The sequence below is a fragment of the Calidris pugnax genome, unplaced genomic scaffold (assembly GCF_001431845.1).
Source record: "Calidris pugnax isolate Ruff unplaced genomic scaffold, ASM143184v1 scaffold14, whole genome shotgun sequence".
In the NCBI taxonomy this organism is placed as follows: Eukaryota; Metazoa; Chordata; class Aves; order Charadriiformes; family Scolopacidae; genus Calidris; species Calidris pugnax.
Genome location: NW_015090793.1, coordinates 15,252,220 through 15,279,221, shown reverse-complemented (window position 1 = coordinate 15,279,221; position 27,002 = coordinate 15,252,220). Strand labels below are relative to the sequence as shown.

At 58.6% G+C, this 27,002-nt stretch overlaps 1 protein-coding gene across 2 annotated transcripts; it reads left to right on the top strand.

The window, feature by feature from the left end:
- The first annotated feature begins 56 nt into the window (after nucleotides 1–56).
- Nucleotides 57–26,058, top strand: VAX2 (ventral anterior homeobox 2). 2 transcript variants are annotated; one of them, XM_014966731.1, is made up of 3 exons: nucleotides 57–347; nucleotides 5,772–5,898; nucleotides 22,454–26,058. In XM_014966731.1, exons 1-3 carry the CDS (start codon nucleotides 59–61, stop codon nucleotides 22,950–22,952), a joined length of 915 nt encoding a protein of 304 aa, XP_014822217.1. In that variant the 5' UTR covers nucleotides 57–58; the 3' UTR covers nucleotides 22,953–26,058. The 2 variants fall into 2 exon arrangements, with proteins under 2 accessions (XP_014822217.1, XP_014822215.1); XM_014966729.1 differs by having other exon boundaries at nucleotides 5,772–5,959.
- The last annotated feature ends 944 nt before the right edge of the window (nucleotides 26,059–27,002 follow it).

Sequence of the window (27,002 nt, the reverse complement as noted above, 5' to 3'; positions counted from 1 at the left end):
CCCCCGCCTAGTCTTGCCTCCTCTCTCCCTCTCCCTGTCTCTGTCTCTCTCCCTCCTGATGTTTGATCCCGCCGCGGCGCCCGCAGGGATGAGCGATGGAGGGGCCGAGCCTGGCAGGAGCCCCGTGCTGCTGGCCGAGCCCGCGGCCACCGGGCGGCCCCGGGAGAAGGCGCCGACCCGGGCGGAGCTGGAGAGCGCTCTGCGCGGCGGAGGAGGCCGCGGCGGCTTCAAGGACATCCCGGGAACGTCGGCGATCAGCCCCGGCTCCTCCAAGGAGTGCGCCCCGGACAGCGAGAGCCCGTCGGGAGCAGGCGAAGCGGACTACTGCCGCCGCATCCTGGTGCGAGGTACGGGCAGGGTCCCCGGGCCCCGGCTCCCGCTCTCCGCTTCCCCCCACCGGGGCACTTCCCTCCTGCGCTCGCCCCCGTCGGCCGGGTCCCCGCTTCTCGCCCCGGGGCCGGGTGGCAGCGGGATGGGGGCAGGCTTTCCGCCCCCTCCTTCCCCGGCGCTGCTTCCAGCGCATCCCCGGCCGCTCCCGGGCGCTGGCCGGCTGCGAGCTCCGGCCTCCCGGCCCCGCCGCCGCCGCCGCGGCTTCCCTTCCCCCGGCTCCGCTCCGTACGGCAGGGACCGGGCCCGGTTCCCCAGCCCTCCCCGCCGTGCGGTTCCCGGGAGCGGGGCCGGGAGCGCAGCCGGGCTCGCCGTGCGTGCCCGCCTCCGTTTGCGGCCGAGGGGCCGGGCTCGGCCGGGTTCAACGGGCCGAGCCGGGGTCCGGGGGAACAACCGTGGGGCCATGGACTCCCCCCCGGGCCGGCTGATCACCGCCGGGGGGATGCGCAGGCAGCGGGAGAGGGGTGAAAGCATCAGCTTTGCTTTTAAAGCGTTGTCGCAGGAGAAAAGCGTCACGGAGCGGCGGCGAGTTAGGGGCTATTTTTTTTTTTCCCCTCTTTATAATACCACTTGCTCGCCCGGGGGTGGGGGGACGGGGCAGGTTCGGCCCCGGCTCGGGGCAACGGCGGGACCCGGAGCCGGCGCATCCCGCCCCGCCGCCCGCGCTCAGCCCCCCGCCGGCCCGGGGCTCCAACCGGGACCGGCCTGGGTTGTGGCGAACCCCGAAAGTTTGGGGCTCCCGGGCGGGGCTGCGGCAGGCGGGCAGGTGCCGAGCGCTCCCCGGCTCCGGGGGCGGCAGCGCGGCTCCATCCCGGTTTGCCAGCGTCCCCCCGCTCCGCCGCCCCGCAAGCCGCAGCCCGGAGAAGCTCCGTGGCCGCTCGGTAGAGCAGAACCGAGGCCGCTCCGGCCTTTGCCCCGGCCCCAAATCCAGCGCTCGGGCAGGGCGAGGAGGACCGGGGAGCCGCGGCCCCGGGGCTCGGCCGTGTCCTCCCTCCTTCCCTCCCTCCCTCCTCGCTGTCCCGGGGGTGGCGAGGCCTGAGCTGGGTCCCTGCTCGTTCGCCATGAGCGGGGCCTGGCACGGCACGCCACGGCTCGGCCCGGGCGGCACGGAGGCTGTGGAGCGGTTGGCGGCCGGGTGGCAAACGGCCCCGCCGTCCGCCGAAGCCCCTTTCCCGGCTGTAGCGGTAGGCGCCCGTCGCCGACAGCCCCAGCCCTCCCGGGCACCTCGGCAGGGGAGCGGGCAGCGCTCGGGTGCCGGTACCGGGGTCTCATCTGAGGCGTCCCCGGGATCCTCGGTGCTCGCCCAGGCCGAGCCCGACCGCCGCAGCCCCCTCCGAGGTCAGGCCGGGTCAGGCCTCTCCTAGGCCCGGCCTCGGCCCTACCGGGGCCGCCCCGACGGCTCCGGGGCTGGGAGCGGGGCGGGGGTCGGTCCCCAACCCCGGTGCGAGGTCCTGGCTTCTCCCGGTCCTGTGGACCCTCGCCCGGGAGCCACCGGTCTCACCATCTTGCTGCAGCCGCCATGGCGCGGACAAAATGGTGGCGGGGAGAAACGGCGCAAATAAACGGGAACGGAGCCGGGATAAAGCGGGGGGGAATTGCGGCCGGGAGACTCGGTCCGAGGGACCAGGGGCCCGTCGGCTCTCGGCCCTCCCCCGGCCGGGGACCCGCTCCCGGGGAAGGGGTCGGTGCCAAGCCCCGGCCGGCGCCAGGGAAGCACCTCCTGGTTGATTTTTGCAGAAGGTGGGGTTTTAAATTTATTATTATTATTTTAAATTTTATTTTTCAGATATTTCAAAATATTTTTAATTTCCCCCCAGACGTGGGGTGCCGCAGGGACCCCTCTCCCCCACCTCGCAGCCTCTCCTGGGGGAAGGAAGGAGCCGCATCTCCCCCCGTTCTCCCCGCTCCAGCACGGCCCCGCCGCAGCCCTGCCCGGCGCCCAGCGGCTGCCCCGGGGCTGCCTCCCGCTCCGGCCGGTCCTCGGTGCTCGCTCGCCGTGCCTTTGGTGGGGACGGGGGAACCTTCCCCGTCGGTAGGAGCCGGTTTGGAAGCAGCGGGGTCCCCCGTACCCTGGGATAGCCGGGAGCGGAGTTCCCCGTCCCGGTGCTCTCCCGGAGCTCGGCCGGGCTCAGTCCGCTGACCGGTACGGTATGGTACCGGGGACCAGCCGTGCGGGACGGAGCCTCTAGCTACCGCGACAGGGTGGCCCTACCCACGGGGGCGGCCCTGGGCTCCCGGCCGTCCCCGTCCCGTCGAGGTGACAAGGCTGGCGGGTGCCGTCGGACGCGGACACGGCCGGGGACTGCAGGCCAACAGCGGGCCGGTCCTCGGCGGGGATTAACGGGACAAAGAGTCGCCGGCGGCGGCCGGAGGAGCCCGGCAGCTCTGGGGCGGTCCCGCTGGAAGCGTGGGGGCTGCAGCCCCACGGGCGGCTAGAACAGGATGGGGGGCAGATCCGGGGTGCTTACCCCCTCCACCCGGTTCATCTCCCGGGGGCTGCCCCAGTGCTGTGCCCGGGGAGCGCAGGCGGGATGTGGGGAGCTCTAGGGAGACCCCCTCAGTGCTGTTTGGGGTGCACCGAGAAGGGCTGTGGGCTCCTGTGCCCCCCAAGTGTGCCTGGACTTGTGTTTGCCACCACGTCCCCACCAGCCCCAGGCATGGGGAGGGACAAGGGGTACGTGTTCAGGGCTGGCAGGGTGGGTGTGCGCCCCAGAAATGCCTTGGCAGCCATGTTGGTGCAGAAACCCCGCATACGCGGGTGTGTGTGGTGTGTCCCTGTGCAGGGGAGAAGTGTCCCTCATGCACACAGGAGTGCGTGATGTGTCCCTGGGCTCACAGGGGCATCTGTGTGTGCCCGGCTCTGCTGCGTGTGTCGGTGTGCAGGGTATGTCCTTCCTACGCCTGCTGTGCTGCGCTGCAGAGGGTGTGCGGGCTGTAAAATCGCTGTTCACCACCTCGGGGGTCGGTTCCCCAAAGCTAATGCCAGCTCACCTTCCCTCTGCTCCCCAGCCACGGCCGCCTGTCTCACCTTGTCCTATTTAGCGGCCAAGGCAGAGGAGAGCTTGATCCCTTTGGCACCAGACCTCTTTGGGCATGATTTCAGTCCCAAACCTTGTCCTGGATGTGCTGTTGTCAGGTGTAGCCTGTTCCCCAAGAGTAGAACCTGCCACCATGCTGGGGAGGCCAAGGGCTGCTGGAAAACCCTGGGCAGCCCCAGCAGGACCTGGTGGGTGTTGGGGCTCTGGGATCCAGCGGCTGATGGGAGAAGGCTCTCAGGAGGGAGTTAATCTGGCAGGATGGTGTTGTGCCCTTCCTGGCACGGGGGGATAGCCGTGGGCCCCCCAAAACCCGCACGGGTGGGCAGCAGGGAAGGTCTGTGGCATGCAATAGGGCTGTGACCCGCCTGTGCTGCAGGGGCGGTGAGAGGATGGAGCGAGGGGTTTTTCCTCTCCCCTGCCGAGCTGGCACCACGGGCTGTGCCCCCTTCCCTCTGGTGCTCCCGCCCGCTCCCCCCGCCCCACGGCCCAGCTGCCGGGGGAAACAACAATAAATAATACCCATAATAATGCCGGCAGCGCCGTACGGAGCGGCGAGGGCAGAGGGGCAGTTACTTGCAGCTGCGGCTGGAAAGCATGAGCGTCTCTGTGAGCTGCTCCTTGCTGGCAGCCCCGGCTGTTGTTGTGTCGGGGGACCGCGGTGTGGGCATGGGAGTGCGGACGTGGTCTGGGCATCATCCCTGCAAATGCTCTTCTCCTCGCAAAATGGTTCCCAGGCTGGCGTCCAAATCCCACCAGATACCCCACCAGAGATAACCTCCAGCCCACCCCTTTCCTTTCCAACAGCCTCTTGCCCACCCTGGATCGGAGCCCGTACTCTGAGGGGTCCCGTAGAACCCTCTCCCACCCTGGCATTCCCAAGCCCTCTTCTGCCCCGGTGCCTCCTGCGGTGCCATTCTCCAGCCTGGCTACATGCCTCTGCCATGTACCACAACGTGGTGGTGGGAAACCATCTTCAGGGTCCCTCTCCCGAGTCTGTGCTTGCTCTCCGGTCCTGCTCCCCCCATGCCAGCTCCCGGCTGCTGCTCCCTATTTCCCTCCTTCCTGTCCCAGCAATTTTATAATCCTTCCATGCCCGAGTCAGCCAGAAAGAGAGAAAGCAATTTATCTCCAGCCAAAGCTGCTAGGAACCTTGGGTCCCTCTGGCTCGGGGTTGGTTGCCCGGTGTGGCTTCTGTGGCTGGATTTTAACCTACAGGAAAGCCACTGGGCAGAAATGGGGAGCTCTGCGGCCGGGGGTCCCCCAAACCGGGCTCTCTGCTTGCGTTGCTGGGGCTTAAGGAAAGGCAGCACAAGGGACAAGGAGCATGAGGAGTCTGGGGTCTGGCAGGAGCCCAGTGGGCACTTTCCAAGGCTATTTTTAATACCTGGTGCTGCATCTGGCACACAGAGCCCGTCCGTGTCTGGCAGGGGGGTGACTGGGCACATCCCATCCCATAGAGCCGGGGCAGGTGTCCTGGCACCTCAGGGCTTGGGACTCGGTGGGTTTTTCTGGGAGAGCTCGTCCTTTGTGAGTGGAAAGTAAAACCGTGGTCCCTTTGGAGGGGCCACAAGCGGCATCTGAAGGCGTGGAAGAGGCGGTGTGGGGCTAACGTGGGAGGTAAACCCTCCAGCTTTTGTTTCCCCGTGTCCAGCCGTGGGCAGCAGTAGTCCTAGTCTCATAAAATCTGCTGCCGTGAGCGGCTCAGGGCGTGCAGCACTTCCAAAACTTGTCCTTTAATAGAGAGTTGCTCCAAAGTAGGAGATGCTGCTTTTCAAGAAAATATTCCTTCGGTGAGAATAATTCTGGAAATTGTGGAAAGGGAATTGTAACAGAGATTTTTTTTTTTTCCCCAGTATCTCCGAGGAAGGACAGAAATAAAAGAAAAAATATTTTCAATCAAAAAATTTTTAATTTGAACTCTTTCTTGGTATAGCACTGTTTTCTGCTTTTGGCTTTCGGAAGCTGTTATTAGATGTGATTAAATGCTTGGTTTTTTTTATTTTCTGTTTATCTCAGGGAAAAAAAAAAATCCCTATTTTTATGAAGACTTGTTACTGTTCCCTGGAGGTTTATAAACTTGCAACATTTGGGGCCAGAGGGGACAACCGAACTGTGGGATGCTGCCTGTTTTAGCCACAGCTTGGGGGATTTCTTACAGTTATTCCTGCAGTGAGCCCAGACGCTCAGACCAGCCCCGATGGTGCAGGCGGTGTTTAATTCAGCTTTTCCTTCCCAGTAACATCCATTTTACAGCCAGTTCCCCCAGCCTCTTTCCTCCCCAGCCCGGCTTTTTTTCCTCCCCGGTGACTTTTTCCTGACGGCCCTTCTCCCTCTTTCCCTTCCCAGATGCCAAAGGGACGATCCGGGAGATCGTGCTCCCCAAGGGCCTGGACCTGGACCGGCCCAAGAGGACTCGGACGTCCTTCACGGCGGAGCAGCTCTACCGCCTGGAGCTGGAGTTCCAGCGCTGCCAGTACGTGGTGGGCAGGGAGAGGACGGAGCTAGCGCGGCAGCTCAACCTCTCCGAGACCCAGGTAAGGGTTGTGGTAGCTCCTCCGTGGTGGTTCCTCTGTGGTGGGGATAATCCTGTGGCGTGGCCACCCCACTGGGGACAGGCGTTGCCGGTCACCAGCATGGTGAGGGTGGTGTGGGGAGGCAGAGCGGGCAGAAAGTGGGGCTGGGGTGGGCGAGCGGTGCCCTGGGGGGACGTCGGGGCTGAGCTGAGCCTGCTGTCCCGAACCCGGGCAGAGGGGCTTGGATCTTACTGGGGTGGAGGGGCACTGGCCGGTGTTTCGGTCAGGAGCTGGGGGGAAGCGTGTGTGGTGCTGCGGGCAATGACTCTCCTCCACCCCTTTCTCTTGAGCTGAAGGTTTAGGGTTGGGGAGGGCAAGGGGTAGCCCTGAGTGGGGTCCGCAGGGACCTCCCCCCCCATGGCAGCCACGCTGCTCCCCCGTGGGCAGCATCTCCCAGTTCCCCCAGGAAGGTCTGGAAAAGTAGGGAAGAGAAAAGGGCATCAGCGGGGACCTGAGGTCCTTATGGCAGAACCCACAGCGCAGGGCGGGTGAGCGGGGTCGGGAATTGTGGTGGGTGCTGTTGGGATGGGCTGTGTATGAGCTGGATGGATCCTGCATGGATCCTGCACCCCCTCCTCTGCAGCCCTGCAGCTTCGGTCTCCTGCTCCCAGCCAGGAGGGAATGGCACTGGGGACTGTCCCTGCCGACCCTGAGCCACAGCGTGGCCTGGGCACCCCTTCTCCATCCCTCTCCAAGCTCCCAGCTGGAGCTTCGCTGTTGGGGGGGGGGGATTTTCCTGGTTCTCCCCTGCCGGAGTTTGCCTGGTGTAGGGAGAACCGGGCTGAGCGGTGTGGGCTGGGGAAGCAGAGGCAGGAGGGGTTGCATGTTGCTTGGAAGTTGGTGTTGATGTCTGCTAAGGAAAAAAAAGTGCATCTGCTGGGGTTGTGATGGTTCCGGCTTGAAAATCTGTACAGAAATAGTAATAATAATAATAAAGTTAATGAAGACAGACTGCAACGCAAAGCAGCACAGCTGGGGACTACAGAAAACCCCGTCAGCCCAGTCTGCCTCTTCCCTGGCCGGTCAGGCACATTTGGAGACAGCTACATGGTTTCATTGATTCAGATAGGAAATAATTTCTATTTTTCCAAACCTCTTGAGGAACAAATCTGTCCCGGCTGTCAGGCTCCTGGCTCCAAGCTCCTACTGTGTGCCGAGGGAGTCTGATTTTGGGGGGACCCTGTTGCTCCGTGGTGCTTTGGCACTTGCTGTGCAGCCACTGCGTGGTCCTGCAAGGGGGAGCAGGGTTCTTCTGGTGAGGGAGCAGGGTTTTTTTCGGTAAGGAGCAGGTTTCTGTCTATGGGATACATGCAAGAAGGTGTGGGTGGGTCCCTTTCCCGGGATCCTGGTCGAAGTTCCAGTCCCAGCATCACCTCCAAGGAGCTGGGCGACACACGGGTGGGCTTGGTGGTGCCGTGCTGGGGGAAGAGCTTCTGCTCCCCAGCAGGCGTGGGAAGGGATGGGCAGCTGGTGTGGCTGGCAGGAGTGTGGGGCAGAGGGCTGTGCAGCCCGGGGCCAGGAGGGCACAGCCTCTCCGTAGGGACTAATGTCTGCTTATTTACTGCTTGCTTGGTGCCTCACTGCTGCCTTCATCACTCAGTGAGAAAATTCACACCCTGTAGGCCATGGCTGTCTCTTCTCCTCTTTTCTTTTCCTTCCCGCATCCTCTTTTCCCCATCTCTCTCCATCACCTCTGTCCTTTTTAATCCCTTTCTACGCTTTTCACATCATTTCCTTCCCTGCAGCAAACACCCAGTTGTACCTTCCTGGCTCCCCTCTGCTGCCCGTCCCTCCCCAGCCACCATCGTGCCTGGGGAACAGCAGTGCCAGGCTCGGTGCCTGGTTTCCTCCTCTCGTTAGCAGGGTGCAGCCCTCCATGGGATATCATTTCAGGCTCTCTGCACACTCAGGCATCACCCCCTGCCCCAGTTCCCCAGTGTTCATGGCTGGGAGGTTTCCACAGCCTTTGCAAAAGCTGGGCAGCCACAGGGTTTTACAAGACCAGTTAGATCTGGAGGGTATTGCACGGCTCCACACAGTGTGCTGGTCTGATCTGGATGTGGCCTGGAGACTGGATAGTCACCACCAGCCACTCCTGTCCTGTCCCATAGGGCTCCTCTGTGCCCAGCAGCTCAGACAGGGACAAACACAACCTTTGCAACAATCAGAGTATTTTTGGTACTTTTGGTGATTTTTCTCTCAGCATTATCCAGGAGCAGCTCCCAGGACTCAGGGCAGTTCATAGCATAGTTGCTCCATCTAATATTTTCTTGGTGGATTCCCAACCAGCAGCATCTTGTGGCTCTTTCTTGGTTGACATTTGTGTTGTGCTGGTGGTTGGGACAGTTGGGACGGATCCTTTTTGTCCCCTCATTGAACGATACCCTGGTTTCAGGATTAGGAAGGTTTCCCCACCAGCTGCTCCTGACTTTGCTCTGTGCAGGGACCCCCGGGTGCGATGGGACCCCACCGTGTCCCACCATGGGAGGGAGGAGCAAAGCCAGGGCTGCAGAGGAAGGGGCCGCTGAGGAGGGTTTTTGTGCCTGTGAATGTTCAGAGGGGAGAAGAATGATTCATCTCGGCTCTGCTGCAAAGAGAGAGTGGTGCAAACAGCGTGATGAGATAGGAAGAGACACGATGTCATCACAGCTGGAGAGCTGCAGCCAAGCGTCCCCGTAAGTGGGTCCGCTGATCAGGCTGCGGACTGATCCTGCTGGAGAAAAAAAAAGCACTTCTTTTAGGCTCTTATTTTACTTTCCTGGCATCTGATCCTCCTTTTTGGCAGACTTTGAGGCGGGAGGCTATCGCTGCTCCTTGCAGGGAAGCCAGAATGGCACACCTCCGTGCTGGGGAACGGGAAACTTCTTGCTTTCTTGTCTGTGGCCCCTGCCCCAGGGGAGGGGGGAGGTCACTCAGAGGAGAGGGGAGGTCACCCAGCGCAGAGAGGTCTCGCCCAGGCTAATGCAGGAGCAGCAGCACAGCCCCTCGCTGCCGGGAAGGCTCAGAGCCGTGTGTGCTACCACCGGGGCTCCTTGGCCCGGAGCAGCAGCAGCCACAGAAGCTGGTGTCCATCAGCAGCCACCATGGCTGAGCCTGCCCTCCCCTCACTGCTCGCTGAGCTGCCCGCCAGCATCCCGCTGTGCCCCGGGTCACCTTGTTGTCCCTCCAGAGCCAGCCCCACACCTTGTCCCTGTGCCTGTCTGTGGGGCTCAGCCAGGCCCGCTGCCCTGAAGGGACACAGGGGGTGTTTTGGAGCCACCCATGCTCAGGAGAGGATGAGGAAGGTGCTTCCATCTACCCCAGCTCTCTGCAACCCAGGGAATTTACCTCCTCCCTCCAGGAAGACATACCCCGGTTCTGCCTCAGTGGGAGCTGCTCGGGCTCCAGCCCAATGCCATTTGTGCTTTTTCTAATTAACCCATGGACGTAGCCGGTGTTAAGCGAGTTTAATTAGCCAGTAGAATATTTTCATTAACTTGTCAAGCAGCAGCCCGGAGGTGCGGGTGTGTGGGCTGCTGCATCCCAGGTGAGCTCCCACCCCACATCCCGGGTATGTGGGCTGCTGCATCCCAGGTGAGCTCCCACCCCACGTCCCAGGCACAGAGAGCTGCGGAGGGGCTGCTCCAGCCCACCCTGACTGCCCAGCCAGCATCCGTCCCCGAGCTCCCAGCAGAGAGTAGCCCCTATCCGTGCACGGGGCTTTCTCCAGGCAACGCGTCCCACGGCATTAGGGGAAAAGTGCCCCTTCTTAGTGTCATTAAGGGATAGAAAATGCAAGGCAGAGAGGAGGCTGCGAGGCAGAAGGACCACGGGGGGATGGCGGAGGGAGGATAATTCCCACAAATCCCCCGCCAGGAGGGGAGGCAGGATGGGCTGGCCGAGGGGATTTGCCTGGGCCAGGAGGCTTTGCTTTCTGGGTCAGGAGTTCAATGCCAGATTCAGGTTCAAGCGACCTGGTGTATTTGCCCTCATTAGAGTGAGGGCAGAAGTGACACTCACGTTGAACAAGGGCCCCTTTTGAGGGCTGGGCATCCAGGAGGTCAGGACAGGGCTGGTTCTGTCATGTTCTCCATACAGCAGCCAGCCCTGAGCCTTGTCCCTCTGTTGAGAGGTAGCTCACCCCTTCCCAAAGGCAGGAGCTTTGGGGGACAGGGATGTCCTCAGTTGAGGAGGCTGTGCTCAGGAGCAGTGCTGGAAGCTGGTGGAAAATCCACGCATCTCCTAGAGGATACTAGTGATTTTTTGGGCTCCTTGGCTCCTGTGCGGCATCTGAAGACGCTTTGTAGAGGGAGATGGTGGGGCACAGAGCAGAGAGAGGGCTTAGCATCGCGGTTCTTGCCTGCCTGGCTGCTGTAAAGTCCGTGGGACCCCTATGGATCCCCTGGTGTTCCCTTTGCTGCGATGGACTCCGTCACAGCTGGTCTGGCAGACCTTCCTTGGACAAACTCCTGGGCCATCCTTGACAGAGGCTGGGCTCCTACTGCTCTGTCACTGCCGGTGGCCTGAACCCCTCCCAAGCATCCTGTGCAGCATGGGGAGGGTACTCACCACACAGACCTCTCAGCACCACGATCCCCCCGACGTGGAGCAAAACATATGTGAGAAAGCAGCTGAGCCAGAGAAGGGGCGGTAAGGTCTATTTATAGCCTGGCAATTAAGATGGTGCCGTTAAAAATTAATTACACCTCAAGTCATTAACAACTATCAGTCCCTGCAGCGAGAGAACAATGAAACAATGGTTGGTGCCAGCACAAATTGTCCTCTCACAGGGAGAACCGTAGGAAAGCTGTGGTCTGGAGGAGGTGAGAGTCATCCAGAGCTTGGCGATCGGAGCTGTGGGTTGGGGCTTCCTCAAGGGACAAGAGGCAGGTAGGACCACAACGCTGCTCTGCTTGCTGCAAAGTAGTGCGTTCCTCCTCCTTGGAGTCCCTGCAGTCCTCGGGGTACAGGGAAGCTGAATTTCTGAAGCTTTGTTGGAAGTCCCTGTTCTAAACCGTGCAGAAAATACTGGTGCCATAGCCCAGTGTGCTCTTTTCTGAGGAGGCCTCCATCCCTCTGCCCACCCATCCATCATGCTCTGTTGTGAATAGGAAAATAGTCTCTAACACCTTCTGTGGTTCATGTCACCTCCACCCAGCTGCTTTTGTAGCATTCGTGTTTCGTGTCCTGGGTGCTTACACTGACCCTTCTCCCGTGGGTAACTGCCCACCGGGGAATGTTTTCTCCCCTCTGCTTGGGGAAGCTGCAGCCCCACATGCTGTGGGTCGGGATGCCCCATCCTAATGCAGCCTGGTTTGGGGGATGCTCCTCCCACCCCCCAGTGCTGTTCCCAGCTGGGTGCTCCTGTCTGTGGCTGGTTCAGGGGACGTGGGGACGGTGGGATGGAGAGGCAGCTAGATGGGGGAAAGCATCTTGTCCAACTGTGGTAGCCTGCAGCTGGCTCCTGCTGCTAAAACCTTGGGTGCCAAGGCTGTTCTTGAGTGGGTGGCAATGGTGGATGTCAGCCTGCATGATCCCATTTAGTGACTCCCAGCTCAGATCCAGATGCTGACAGTAACTGGCTCCCACTGGCCTGGAAGGGAGGTGGGTCCTGGGTCCCATGGCCTGTGGTGACCACTGGAGATGCCCAGGGTCCCCCTGGAAGAAGGCATCTCCAGTAGCTTCTGGGTCTACTTCCCACATGCCGGCCTGTGTCAGAGCACGCTTGTGGAGTAAACCTGCTCACGTGGAGAAGCTAATCCTGTCCCCTCCTTGCGGCGGGGGCACGTGGTGGGGTTTACCCTGCAGCCACGGGACCCTGGGCTGGTGGCAATAAATCTGTGTTATAAGCAGGTACCACGTAGTGGCAGGACCAGGCTGGCACAGCCCGGCCGCTGCCTCCGGCTGCCTGACCCCAGCCCTGCTGGGTTCCTCAAAAATTCACCTTTTTGGTATTTTGTTTCCCAAAGCACGTCAGGGTGAAGCGGGTTCGGGCAATGAGCACCAGCTTCTTGGTGGGGAGAAGAGAGGAGAGGAACAGCTCTCCTCAGGGCGGGAACAAGGGGACCCTCTGGAAATAGGACTCTTCTGCAGGACAGCTGCTCCTGTGATGGATTAGATAACCCAAAATATCTGGGTGCCTCTGCAGTTCCCCAAGCTCAGCTGGCACTAGGCAAAATGGCTAATGTAAGTAAATGTGAAATAATTAATTGAGATTTTTGTCATTAAGCATTTTCAATTGAAAATGCCTGCACAGTAAAAAAACAATTACAGAATTTGTGATAGAAATTTTCAGTTCTAAATGTTGTGAGCGCGCTGGGTGTTTCCAGAGTGATGTCCAAGTCTTTCTCAGCATATTCCAAGTGGATATAATCTAGGAGAGTTTGTTTCCTAAAAATGATGGTTTCTGATGGAAATTGGTTTTGGTGACAGTTTTGGACCCGGTCTGATGCTGGGGCAGGAACCCCAAATGTGAAGGCCTGAATCCCAGCCACTGCCCAGTGCCCCCCAACCCACCCTGCAGCCAGGTGCTCCCACCTCCCTGGCTATATTTTGTTTTCCTCTGGGAGGAAACCATACCCGTTTATCTTGTGTGTGGAAAATGGGAGGAAACAGTGTGTTTGCGAGGATACTTTCTGCTGGATACTGGTGTCATTGGAGGGGACATGACCATGGGGATGGTCCTGATGTCCCACCTGGCTCTCCCACATCCGAGGAGACAAGGGGTTGTCTCTACCCAATTTTGGTCGGTTGGAGGACGCTTCCTCAGGGACACTTCACTCTGGGGCGACCAGGCTGGATGGTGGAGGACACTTCACCCCTACCAGACCTGCCTGCAGAGTCTCTCCCTGCTCCTTCATCTCATTTGCAAAGGGTGTGGAAACACCAGGGACGTTTCTTTGCTGTGAAGCAGAAAACATGCTGAATTTTGAGCAAAAGCAGGCTGAGGAAATGCTTCTGCCTGGAGTTTTGGGTCAGCGGTGTGGCAACCAGCTGCTTTGGGGACAGGCTTCCGGCCGAGGTCACAGCCAGGTCCACGGGGTCGGGGACAGTTCCCGCCTTGCCTGTCCCCAGCACACTGCTCGGCAGCATCCTGGGGCTGGGTGCAGCTGGAAGCACGGCCCCAAGCATGTCCATCCTGGGCTGTGGCAGAGGGTTTGGGGTGGGTGCACGTAGCCGGGTTGACCCCATGCACTGTTGGGGCAGAGCGGGGCTGGAGGAGAAGCTGAGGGATGAGTCCATCCCTGCTCAGGTCCGGCTCCCCGTTCCTGCCGTGGTCGGGGAGAGGCAGCTGGGCTGTGCAGCCGCCGTGCCGTTATGAAACCTCTGGCCGAGGCAGCGTTGGGCAGCGAGCCTGATGGCTTATGCAACGCCGGGAGCACGAGCCCGTGCCGAACCCTTGCCCTCCGAGAGCCCATGGCACCTCTCGGGATGGAGGGTGGAGGAGGAGGAGGAGGAGGAAGGGTGGCCGGGGAGCTGGCGTTGCGGCAGGCTGGGTCCCACCTGCCCCCGTGCCGTGGCGGGCATCAGCTGATGGCGGCGGGGAGCTAATCCCGGCGAGGAAAATGGCTTCGGCTGGTAGCTAGGAATAGTCCCGCATGGTTGGCGTGCCGGAGGCGCGCACGGCATGGGATGTGTGTGCCGGGATCAGCCCCGCAGCAGGGCAGCCAAATTATAAACACTATTAAAAACCAATAACGTATCCCCCCAGCCCTGTCCGCGTGGACTCTGGGATCCAGGGCCATGCTCATGGATGTCCTGGGGGGAGGATGAGGACCACCCTCCTCCTCTGGCTGCCGAGCACGGGGAAGCCGAGGGGCTCAGGCGTTTTGGGGGGCAGTGGGGGCCGCTGGCATGCGGGAGCGTGTGCGCCGGCGCGAGGAGGGTTTAATGAGCAGGCGTGACGTGCCCGCTGCCTGGGACCGGGCTGGGCAGGGATGGGGATTTCGGGCTCCCACCAGCAGTGATTGCTCAGGAGCGGCGTCCCACTGCTGCTCAGCCACCAGCTGGCAAAACGCATCAGTTAAGCTCCAGATGATATTAAAAATTAGCCGAAGAGAGCACTGCCCGGTCCCTGACTGGCCAGCATGGCCGCATCCTGCTCCGCAGCGGGGAGGGGAGTGCTTTGGGCAGCAGGCTGGGATGGGTGAGCGGAGCAGGGGCAGAGCGAGGCAGTTTCTGGTCTGAAACCCTCAGCAGATCCCGGGATCACTGAGCACCATGATGCCATGGGCTCCCACCTTGCACCTTTCCATCCCCGGAGCGTGCGGGGAGCTTGGCCTGCCAGCGGGGGGTCTCCATTGGGATTAACTGCTTGGAAATAATTTGTTTTGTAGCTGGGAGGTGTTTGGTGGAGAGCAGGGATCGGAGCAGCATCCCAGCTCCCAGCTTCTGCAGGGCAGGCTCTGTCAGCCGCCGGAGAAGGGGCTGGTGGAGGCGAGGGCCGTGCTCAGGCACTCCTTAAATTCATGGCACTGGGCACCGGGGACCAAACCCCTTGTGTGCTCAGTGCTGGTGCCACCACACCATTGATAGCCATGGAGAAGCCACGGTCACATCCCAGCTGCTCCTGATGCTGCCGGGACCCTGCCACCGGCTGCCACTGTGCCATGGCATGGGTGCTGCGTGCCACTGGCCACTCCGTGCCTGGAGCTGATGCCATGGGCTGTGACCCCCTGCAGGTGCTCCAATTTTGGGGGGGAAGGGGTGTCCATGTGCACGTGTGGGGACTCCAGTGCATGCACGCGTGCTGGGGCATGTGTGACCACACACGTGTGTGCAGGAGGGTGCGTGGAGCAGGGCGTGCGTGTGCAAGGCAGGCGTGTGGCATTTGTTTGCCACGGGGGAAAGGGTTTATAAACTGCTGGGCGCAGGACGGGGGGCGCTGGTGGAGGTCTTGAGCAGAGGGAGAGGGTGTCTCAGCCGTCTGCTTGTCTGTCCTGCTGCTTGGCAGGCAGACAGACGGACAGACGGTGCCTTTGCAGAACACCCCCACAGCGGCGCCCGGAGAAGTTCAGATGCTCGGTGACATTTTGAATCGGTTTCCCTTTGCCAGGGGAGCAGGTGACGCCAAAGACACGGCTCTCCTGCTCTCCTCCCAGGTGGGGAGCGGTGATGGTGCTCCATGGCACGTGGGGAGGGACGGGGAGAGGCTGGGCTGCAGGGTGGAGGTTCCAGGGGGCTCCTGGAGCCAGTTCCTGGGGGCTGGATCGTTCCTCAGGGAAGGGGAACCACATGCAGATAAAATCCCAGCGGGTGGAGAAGTCTGTGGGTACGTCTCTGCGACCCTCAGCAGCTCATGCGGTCTCGCAGCAGGCACTAGGGCTGTGTATGCATTTAAAAGAAAAGAAATATAAAATAATAAATAATATAAATAACATAACATTTAAAAAAAAACCAAAATAAAAATAGAATAGAATAAAATAAAATAAAACAAACAAACAGAAAAAGAAAAGGAACAAAATACAGCAGTATAAACTAAACTAAACCAAACCAAACCAAAATAGCATAAAATAGAATAAAATTTTCAAAACCCTAAAATATAAAATAAACCCCTAGCTGCCTGAGTAAGCCAGACACGGGACCCGGAGGCAGCATGGCTCTCCAAGGGCTCCATTTCTCATTTCCCAAGCTGGCCAATGGCTCTGTGGACACTCTCACTGCAGTAAAAGCTGGTTGGAAGCGGAGGGAATCGCAATGTTGCTTTCTCAGTGGTGATCAGCGCTGTTTCTGCACTTTTCTTGCCCTTTTCGTTGAAGGGCTCACTCGGTGTTTGGGCAGTGATAGCTTTGGTGTGAGCAGGGGAGAGCAGGCCAGGGGAAAGGTTTCTTGGGGAAGAAGGAAAAAAGAAATAAATTCAGCCTTTACATCCTTGCTCCGAAGCTTCTGCACCACACTGCCAGCCCCCCTGAGGCCCTTCTCCCAGCAGTTTGGGATTTGTTTGTTGTGATTTCTTTTTGCCTTCCTCCCGTAAACGGGAATGTGATGGGAGTCACGTAGCCTGTGATGGATGAATTTGCAACCTGAAGTCCTCGGGGGTTTGAGCCCTCTCCTGTGCTGCTAGGTGACAGCAGGACTCGCAAGGACAGGGGGACGGGGTGAGAGGCTCCGTGGTACCATGGGGAGGGCTACCAGCTGGTTTTCACACCATGCACTAGGAAGCATCTCCTGAAATGATCAGGCAGCAGATTTCAACCTTCCAAACTACTTTTCCACCCAATACGCAGTTGAGGCTCCATACTCTTGGTCATTGCTAGTTGGGCACCACGTCCAACCTTTTTACTAGCAAGAAAAGGATTGACCTTGTTCCAAGGAGTAGGTAGCTTCAGCTTCTGATGTGAAAAGATGGGGTGGAAAGAAAATCTTGCATAGGGGAGAGGAAAAGGGTATCTGGGACCTGCAGCTGTGGGTGAGTCAGTGAGATGGTGGTGGTGGTTTGTTCTGTGCTGAAGTCCTGAAGGCTTTAGGTGACTCTGAGAGTCTGGGACAGACTGGACAGACCTGTGACGGCACTGGGGTTATCGCCTTCCCTTTCTGCTGGTTGTTACTGTAGTTCATGCTCTGGTAGCACCTACAGGTCCTAGGGGAGGTGGAGACCCACCATGCTCAATACTCAAAAGCCAAATCAGAAACGCTGGTGTCCCTGAGCAGCACGTTTCCATGCAGGGTTGGGCAGAAAACAGAGGGGTCAGAGGTGCTGGTGTCCCATCTGGTTGGTGTCAGAGGTGGGAACTACATGCCTGTGTCCCGGCTGGGTACCTTCAGACCTTGTCTTGTATCTACAGCATGACAGGCTTAGACCTGGATAAGTCTTCTAGGAAGGCATATGCTTTTTTACCCTCTGGTTAGAGAGTCTGCTCTGGAAGCCACGTCTGCTCTAGAACAACCGTGTTGCTGTGTTTAGCATCAAGCCATCTCATGCTGGCCAAGCACCAGTGATCTCAGCTCTCAAAACAGTCATAGCTTTATCAGAGGGAGGAATGCATGATGACGTGACCACATCTGTCATGTGTGACCCAAAAACCTGGAAGTCAAGGTGGATGGTTTTGGCGAGAGAGCTACAGCTCCTTTGTCCCTCCCTGGTGAGAGCACACGTGGCTGGTGGCTATTCTGGTGGATAGACAGAGATCTCTGCCCTGATTTTTTTATGGAAACATCCAGCCAGGGACAGAACACATTTTCCTGCTTGGTTATCGTGCTGCAGGACCTAGAGGAGTCTTATGCTTCCAAACTCAAATGGACTCAAAAGGCAGAAGGACCTTTCTGGTCAGCTCGTAGGACTTTATTCCTTACTCTAGTTGATCCAGAGTATCTCTACTAGGAAAACCTCCAGCTCTAACCAAGACAGGGAGCATGCTCCTGCCCCAGGAATGGTGCTCCATGGGCAGTTCTCCCCATCGTCCACCATTGGAGTCTGCCTTGCTTCAGGCCAGGGATCATGACCTACCTCTGTCCACTTTGTCAAGAAGTCCCCTGCTCTTACCAGTCTCTCTCCTGCTGCAGAGACTGAGCAAAGTGGAATTTCCAGATTGCGACATCCTGACATCTCTTCAGGCTGGCACTTACCTTATGGAAAGGTAGACACTAGACCTGGTCACAGTAACTGGTTGAATATCCAGCACCAGGACTCCTTCTCCAAACACTCATATACATTTATAAATCTGCAGATTGTGCTTATCCTCATACCTTCAGCATCATGCTGCTTCTTGCGTGCCATGTTTCCTTGGGCTTTCAGAGTCATCTCTTCTGTACGGCTTGCCTCCTCCCTGTCCTCTGAGAGTCACTTTCCTTTTCTGGTGAATGCATGACCTCTCATGTCCTGCTCTTCAGTCACATTCAAATGCTTGCTGTTGCATCCAGGCTTGACCTGACTGGTCTGTCATGTGTGGTCCTGGATCCCATAGCCCCAGGCAGGGGTCTTGCAGCCGCCAGGAGCCGTGGGCTCTTCCTGGGACTCCTCTGCAGCAGGAGCAGGCTTATCTCTGCCTCCCCTTGTCCTCCCCAGATGTCCTGGCTGTCCCCCAGAGGGACACATCTGTGAACTGGCCTTTTTTTCCATTCCTATGGAAAGGGTGCCCTTGGTCTCACTTTCTTCTTCCCACCCCCAGTCTGGCAGGAGAGCTGGAGGTGGTTAGTTTCCTCCCAGAGCCCTTCAGTTATTACTGTAGCTCACCATGTTGGTAAATAAGAAACTGAGAAACAAAACATCACACACAGGACTACGTTACCACCTCCATGGATGCTGGAGATATGGTGCCCACCAGGGATGTGCCAGCATGGTCCTCCCTGCCCTTCCTCCAGGCCCGACTGGGAAGGGTGTCATTGCCATGCCACAAGCATGCACCAGTTCACCCAGTAACCTGGACGAGGAAGAAAGCTGCTTTTTTAGAGAAAGAAATGAAAGCAATTGTATCAAAGCAGACTTTGGCAGAATGCTGGCTATGGTGGCTGATGGGGAACTGTGAATGAAACCAGAGCAAAAGATGAATACAGAACCTTCAGTGTGGAGCAGAAACTGTAATCGAGGGGACATGGTGGAGGATATTACTGAAAGACGAAGGATCAAGGCTGGAGGGAAATTACTCATGGACTTGTCAAGGACTGCATCTGGCTGAGCTTATTTACATCTCCAATGATAGGAACTCAGGGCTTGATCATAATGGAGGATGAAAAGGACATGGATCTACTAATTAATGACAAGCTGTATATGAACTTTAGCCATGAAGGCAAATGTGATCCTGCTCATCTGATATGTCACCAGTGCAGATGGGGAAGAGCTCATGTCAGTCTAGGAGGCATGAGGAAACCATATTTAGCATAGTACATTCGGCTTGGGTCATGGCGTTCAAGGATGATGGGCACAGAGAGGAGCTGCAGAGGTGGGTTGAGGATGGGAGAAGCTCCTGCAAGAGGATCAGATGTAGAACAAAGGCAGGGAGGGCTACAGAAAGTTTATGTCTATAGCTATAAACGGAGATGCAACCATCACCAGTGGCACCAGCCAGTCCCAGTGAAAGAGGAGTGAGAGCAGAGGATATCCAGGCTGGGAAGGGGCTCAGCGCTTAGACGATCTTCCAGCAGAAGCGCTGGGAAGGAGGAACCCAACGGGTCCTCTTCCACCGAGGACCATATTGCCGCCCTTCCCCAGCTAAATCCCATGTTGGGATGTTTGAGACCAGTGTCATCTCAACCCTTTCTCCCTCCTGTCCTTTACAGTTTCCCCTCCTGTCCCTGGTGGTGTGGAACTGGCTTTCACCACCAGAAATTCATGCACATCGATATCTACTTCAATTTATATCGATCTATTTATTGGACTTGCCCGTCTGTACTGTTATTAATTGTTGGCATTCAGTGTCATACCTAAACAGATGACTGCTGCCCCTCAAAGCTACTCCCCAGCTGACCAAGAGCTCCCAGGAGAGGCAGCAGCACAGACCCAATATGGAACAAAAGCCAAAACACCCAGAAAAAATGAACTCCCCACAGGAAGCCAGAAGTGGAGGGGGAATCGAATAGACCTATGGAGACCCTGACAAGGGCCCTTTGCTTTTATGGAGCTGTGTTCATTTTTCACAACCTGTAGAAGACAACCAGAACATAAGAGCTGACCTTAGGGGACACCAGGGCTGAGGACCCTGTCTCTACTGGTGGTCAGTGGTGGAGGAGTAGAGAGAATAGTATGTGGGGTGTAAAGTGGTCCAGTTCTTGCCGTATCTTTGCAGCCACTGGCATCTTGCAGAGCTCTCACCATGAGGAGGTATATCTAGTCTGATCATCATGTTAAATCTTGATGGATATGTTCTCCTGCAATTTTTCCAACTCCCTTCTTCAGCCACTTGCATTTTGGCTTCCAGGGCACCCTGCAGCAGGGACTAACACCATCTGTGCTGCCTAGAGAAGCTCTGCCTCCTGCCTTGCTCAGGTTTCCAGCCGCTACCTGGTGGCCACACCTGATGCCTGCTAGTCTTTGTGTTAGGAAAACCCCTGACTCCTCATGGCTGTTCCTCTTGGCTGCACCAGCTGTGGTGCTGCAGAGCGGGAGCATGCTGCACCTGCCTCATCCCTTGGGGCTTGATCCTTCCTTCTGCAGGATGCCCTGATGTCTCTGCTTGCCCTTCTCTGATGTGCAGTGGCGGGGCTGTTCCTCTGCTCAGGTAGCTTGCTCCAAAGTCAGTAAGAGTGATAACCGATGGACTGGCACCCTGCCCTGGCTCGTGCTGCTCGGCATGATGTCAGACTAGATATAAGGAAGAAATTTTTTATGATAAGGGTGGTGAAACACGGGACTAGGTTCCCCAGAGAGGTGGCAGATGCCCCATCCCTGGAAACATTCGAGGTTAGGTTGGACAAGGCTGTGAGCAACCTGACCTAGTTGAAGATGCCCCTGCTGATCGCAGGGGGCTTGGACAGGATGGCCTTTAAAGGTCCCTTCCGATTGAAACCATTCTATGATTGTGGGATTCTGTATCCTGTGGCCTCCTCCTGCCATGTTAGGAGCTGGGTTTCAGGGAGTGCTGGGTGTGGGAAGGGTAGGTGCTGGTGCACCTTCCCTGCTGAGGAGACAAGGAACCCGCTGCCACCTCATGCTGTGCATCTGGCTGGGCTGGAAAAATGCGGCTTGAGGGCAGCTTTTAGGGGCTTTATGCCCATCCTTAAGGACATAATCATGCTGAGGGCTTTTTTTTTGAGCTCTTGCTCTTCCAGAGTTGGGTGGCTGGGAGATGTTTTGAGCAGAGAATGCTGGGGCTGTGTGTTTCTGTGTGGACTGATAGAGGATCTTTGTTAAGATGTCAATAATGACATAGGGTTGTGGGGATGTGGGAGTCCCACTCAAAGCCTGTGCTGTGGGGCTCTCCGTTCCCCAGAATTTGGCAGCTTGAGGAGGTCTCCACCAGAAAAGCTGGTGGGCTGCTAGTTCTGCATCACGGGACCACCGGAGAACACAGCCCTGCCCAAACCCATCCCACTGGCATGGAGAGACTGATGGGGACAGCAGGGAGGGGACATCAGCCCTGGAGACCCAGCTGGGCTGTGACGTGGGCCCAGCAGTCCTGGTGGCAATTAGAGATCCAGGGTTCCCTATGCAGGGCCAAGGCATGGATGGGCCCGGAACGTCCACTATAGGTTCCATGTGGGACCCTGTGGGTAAGGGGGGGTAGGATGTGGGCTGGCAGTGGCCCGTGGTCCCAGCAGGTTTTGGCTGTGGGATATTAGCTCAGTCCCATGGTCCTAGTGTCCCCTCACTGCTGGGGAGCAGCTCCTCCCCGAGCATCCCCAGCCTCCGTCCAGCTTCGCCCAGGCGTCAGCTCCGCTATTATGTCCCCGGAAAGGGGCCAAGGGGCTGAGACCTCCTCCACCCCCACGCTCCATTAGCTCTGTACTGTGGGTCTATTGTGCCGGGGGATGCGCGAGGGCCGTGTCACTGAGCGACTGACCTGCTCCAGTGAGTTTCCGATGACTCGGATGAGTTCGAGACCCGGAGCAGATGGGGACGAAGCCTGTGCCGATGTGCTGGAGTTGACTCCCGGGGTCCCGGCCAGCGCCCGACTCGTCCACTCCCGTCCGCCACGCTCTAATCTGAGTGTCTTCCCATCCATCTCCTTCCCTCACCTCCATCTCCATCCGTCTGTCTGTCCCTCACGCCTCTCTCTGTCTCTCTCTCTGCCTCTCCTACCCCTCTGCTCTGTCAGGGAGGGACAGAAGCGGGGGGCTGCCCTCCCAGGGGAGAGATTAGGGGACACGGGGGCAGCTGCAGGGGGACAAGAGCTGCGGGTTAGGGACCAGGGACCATGTCCCACCTGGCGAGTCAGGGGCAGAGGGTGTCCCACGGGGCCTCAGTCTGGGCTTGCTCCTTACTTTGGCCAGCGGCAGGTTGGGGTAGGGATGTCCCCATCTGGGTTCAGGCACAGAAGCAGGTCTGTGCCCAGACATCCAGGGCCACCAGAAGACAGCCTGTTCCCTAGCATGTTCCCCAGCACTGTAGCAAGGCCAGGCACCCTCCATCCTGCCCTGTGTCTCGACCTGGAAGGATGGGAACACAAACTTGGGTTTGAAGACCGTCACAGAGGAGAACCCAGCATATCCCATAGCTCAGCTCCCCCGGGGAGAGCCAGCCCAGGGCAGAGCTGGGCAGCAGCGGGGTGGTTCCTGGCTCCAGGCTCCTACCCTGGTGTCCCACTGTGGGCTTCTGTCCCCAGGCTCCCATCCCTGGGCTCCCACTCCCGGGCTCCTGTCCTGCTCCCTCCTGGCACCTGCAGGATTTTGCCATTTCCCTGGAAGCGGCAGGCGGGAGCTACTTCTCCGCAGTCCCCGTGGTGGGTGATGGATCTCGCTTGGGCATTTATTTTAATACATCTCTCTCTCGTATCTCTCACTCTCTCCTGGTTCTCACCTCTCTTTCCCTGGCTCCCCCGTGCTCTCTTTCCGTCCGTGCCTTTCTGTCCCTCTACCCTGTCCCCCCGCTCCCTCCCCCCCCAGGTCAAGGTCTGGTTCCAGAACCGACGCACCAAGCAGAAGAAGGACCAGAGCAGGGACTCTGAGAAACGCTCCACCGCCACCTCCGAGTCCTTTGCCACCTGCAACATCCTCCGGCTGCTGGAGCAAGGCCGGCTCCTCTCCGTCCCGGCCCCCCCCAGCCTCCTCTCTCCCACCTCCAACCCCATCGGCAGTCCTACGGGCAACGGATCCAGCTTGGGCACCCCGGGAACCACCTCCCCCGGGCTCGGCAGCGGGAACAGCCCCCCAGGGCCCGGAGTCTTCAGCCTGCAGGTCCCTTCTCTCGCCTCCTCCTCCTCTTCCTCCTCCTCGCCCAGGCTGCCGGCCGCCCCGCTGTGCTTTGGGGGGCCGCTCCTGGGCAGCCTGCATGACCTCCCGGGCACTTACGGACTGGGCACTTCTGCTTTTGAGCCTTACACGCGGCTGGAAAGGAAAGACAATTCTATACCCAGCAAGAAGCCAAGCCCTTAAATCAAAATGAGTGTCAAAAGGTCTCCCCCCTGCCCCCATCCCTGCGGCCCCCACGCACCCCGCGCCCCGCACCGGGGTTTGATTTGGCAAGTGGGATGTGGAAGATGGTTTACTGCCCATCCGGGTGTGTGTGCGAGTGTGCACACACGTGTGTGAGCGTGCACGCCTGGCCCCTCTACCCCAGCCGCACCAATACAGCCGTGGATGACACCCTGCAACTTCTCGCCCCCGGGGCTGACACTGAACCTGGTCATGCCTGGGGATGTCCCCGGGTGTCCCGTGTCACCAGCACTGTCCCGTCCCTCGCTGACACCGCTGGATCTGCCAGGGCCACCTCCCCACTCCAGGTATCACCCGTTCAGGGTTTGGGAGGCGATGCTGTGGTCTTGCTGTGTGGGCTGGGAGAGAAGCAGCTCCAGGGGGATTGCTGGGGGGTTGCTGGACTGTCACCCCAGGACCCACGGTGTTGAGGTCACTGCCAAAGCTCCAGGGAGCAGGAGGGTACCCTGAAAGGGAAAGGACAGGGGTCTTTGTCCAGCCCTGGTGTCCCTGGGCAAGTGTTGGGCCTCGGTTTCCCCACCTGCAAAGGGCTTTGTGTTTTGGCTGAGGTTGTCTTGGAGCATCCTGGTGGCTGTGGGATCCAGGTCCCCTCTGCCGGCAGGGAGCACTGCTCCCATGGGATGCTTGTCTTCCGAGGGACGGGGAGATGTTGGGGATTGATGGTGGTGGTGACCTCTTCATCCCCCTGCACCAGTGATCCCTATGCTCAGGAGCAAGTGGCCGCTCTGACTCTTGAGACATCCTCAGGCTCCTCCCCGCCTGCTTGTGCAGAGCCAAAACACTGTCCCAGACCACATTTTGGTGCTGTTCCACCCTGGCATATGCCCAAGGATGCTGAAGGAGGCTCATGACCTCCTTGGGGATGCTATGGTGAGCTGGGGCCAGGCCACCATCTTGCCCCCCAACTGAGGGTTTGTGAACGCGTGGGCAGTTGTGAAGCTGGGCTCTGTCCCTCTGAGTCAGGTTGAACCAGGGGGGCTCTTTGCCATCAGCAGGAGTGTGAAGAACCCTCAGCCCTGTCCTGGGGTGCTGGGTGCTCAGCACTGGCACTGCAGTGAGCCCCATCCTGAACACTGGCTTAGCAGCAATCCTCCCTTTGCTCCCATTATCCAGCAGCACCATGGTCCAACCCTGAGAGGTGCCGAGCACCCACTGCCTGCAGAGGGAGAGCCCTGCCCTGACCCTCAGGTGGCCCCAGATGTTCTTCTCACCTCGACACCCTGATCCCAGAGGGTGACGATGGCTTCCCGCAGGGTGGGATTTGGCCTCAGGTATCTGGTGCCAGGGTTGTTCTCTGGCAGGGCAAGGTTAGGGATGTTGTGGGGTGAACGAGCTCCAGAGGGCTGATAGCGGGCTTGGAGCCCCTGCTGGCAAACAAGAGGGGCATTGCTTGAGGTGATCCCTGAGGAAAGGGACAGCATGGTACCCCTGGCATCTGCTGAGGGGCCTCTACACTGGGCAATCTGGTCCTTCTGTGGTGTCAGCATCGCCTTGGCAGGGTACCCTGTGGTGGCATTGCTTGGCAGGATGCTCTGGTGGCACAGCCCTAGCAGGACACCCTGCAGAGACATCGCTGTGGCAGGAGCGGGGTGCTACCCTGAGCCCCCTACCAGTACCCAGGACCTGCCATGGGGCTCTTCCCCCCTTCCTAACCTGAGGGGCTCCCGCATCTTCCTGCTGTGGTTTAATGTATAATAACGATAATTATCACTGAGCAACTCCCCAGCCTGGCACCAGCTGAGCATCACTGCATGGGCTGCAGACCCCCGCTCAGGCTGCTGGTCTGAAGGGCCTGGTCCCTAAGGGGGACACAGCTGCTAGCCCGTGTGTTCCCAGGGTTTTACAGGGCAATATTTAAAATAAACGATTTTATGAAAAGGTATCAGTGATTTTTATTTCTCCTTTAAATCAAGCATTTCTATGAAATAGTATTTATTGATCACCTCACATCTGGAGCACTTTATGGGAGCGAGCCCTTAGGTCTGGCGCTGCTCTGCGGGGCTCAGGAGGGGTCAGCAGGTGGGGAAACTGCAGCAGGGTTTGCCCGGGGATGTAGAAAGCAGGGACGGAGTCTGGTTCATGGTGATGAGCTCCCCTCTCCCGGCCCAGCTCAGACCACAGCTTGCTGCCAACACCTCCCTACCTAAATGTGGTATTTGCTGGATCCTCCTGGTGCCCCGGGGTGCTCAAACCCCGACACCCCAATGACGTGTTTGACTGAGGTTTTGGACTTTTGACAGGACAATGACCTTCTCCCTTTCCCTCATCACTTAATTTATATTTATATTGCCATTCTTTATCCTTCCCCAGTCTGCAAACGTGGTATTTAAAGACAGTGAGCCGAGGCAGGCAGAGCAGGCAGCAGGGAAGCTGTGCCCACCTGGCTGTGCCAAGACAGGGGGATCCTGCCTCCAAACCTCCCCCGGGACTGGTTTTGCTTTGGTTTTCCCTCTTTTCCCTGGGAGTGGCTGAACTGCGGGAATTTTCTGAGGCTGTTGGACCCCGGTTCCTCCCACCCTGGGCTCACTGGGAGGAACCTTGGTCTGGTTTGATGGAGAAGTGGCCTCCTTGCACCTTCACAGGTGGAGGAGGTTTTGGGGACATTTCAGAGATAGCAAGGTTCAATTGTGTTTTCAAAAGAGCCCCCAAAGCCTGAGAGTTTCAGTGGGTCCCCAGTGTGTTTGCCCAGCTCTGGGTCTCCTACATCCTCCTCCCACTGCTCAGCAGCCAGAGGGAGAGGTGGAAAGCGAGGCAGGGAGGCCACGGGCTGCCCTGCAATGAAACGGCAAGTACTTTCCACAAATTTATACCCAAATGCTGCTTTCACAAAGACCGCAAGTCTGACCCAAAGCTGCTGCTTCTCCAAAGTCTCTTCTCCCAAAGCAGATGTCCCCAGTGAAGCTGTCCCGGGGGGATTTAGGAAGGTCCTGCAGGGAAGCCGGCTTGCCACAGCTCACCCTGCTCTGCTCGCCTCCAGCAGCTCCTCTGGACTTGTACAATTTGAAAAAAAAAAAAAAAAGTTTAAAAAAGTACTGGATGTAAATCTTTAATGAATAATGTGGTTTCTTATGGTTTCTAATAGTTAATAAAATTATGTCCTGCCTCCTGCCTGCTTCCTCCTCCTCCATTGCCTTCGGGAGCCACGGCTGAGTCACTCCGCATCCACGGCTCTCCTGGTACCAGCAACCTTTAGTGGGTGGCTTTGCAGGGAGGTATTTTGAAGCCCTTCCTCGCCTCCTCTTCCTGACCTCCATGCACCCTCAGAGCTCCCTCCGTGCAAGTGCACTGGGAGATACCTCCAGTACACACTCCTGCTCCCTCCAGCTGCACTCCCACACCCCCCACCATAGGACACTCACCACCCCTTCCCCAGCAGCCACAGGCCCCCATCCCAGAGCCTGGGCTAGTGGGAGATGACCTGCCGTGGCAGGGGGCTTGGAACTTTAAGGTCCCTTCCGACCTAAACCATTCCGTGATTCTACGCCCCACAACCACCCATCACACCTCACTCCAGCCTCCCCTGCCCCCGGGCCTGATTCCAGCCCTGCTCTGAGGCTGCAGCAGTGTGTGTGTGGGGGTGCAGACCCCTTACCCTTACCCTTACCCCTACCCATACCCCTACCCTTACACCCTTTCCCCTGCCCCTAATGTTGCCCCAAACCCCACCTTTACCCACACCTTGTCTCCGCCCTAATCCCACCCTATCCCTATCCCCCATCCCCACCATTACCTTTAGGCTTACCCTTCCCTTTACCCCCCCGCCCCACCGCCCGGGTGAGGGGCTGGGGGGGGTGTGGGGGGGCGGTCCCGCCGCTCCCTCACGGTGTTTACAGCCAACACGGGGCTGCGGGCGGGGCTGCCCCGACGGGCCGGGACCGGCTGTGGCCGGTGCGGGGGGGTACAAAGCCCCTGGCGCTGCCGCCCGTCCCCGCGCCCTGCCCGGCTCCAGCCCCGGCTCCAGCCCCGGCCATGGCCGCCGCGAAGGTGCAGGCAGCGGTGG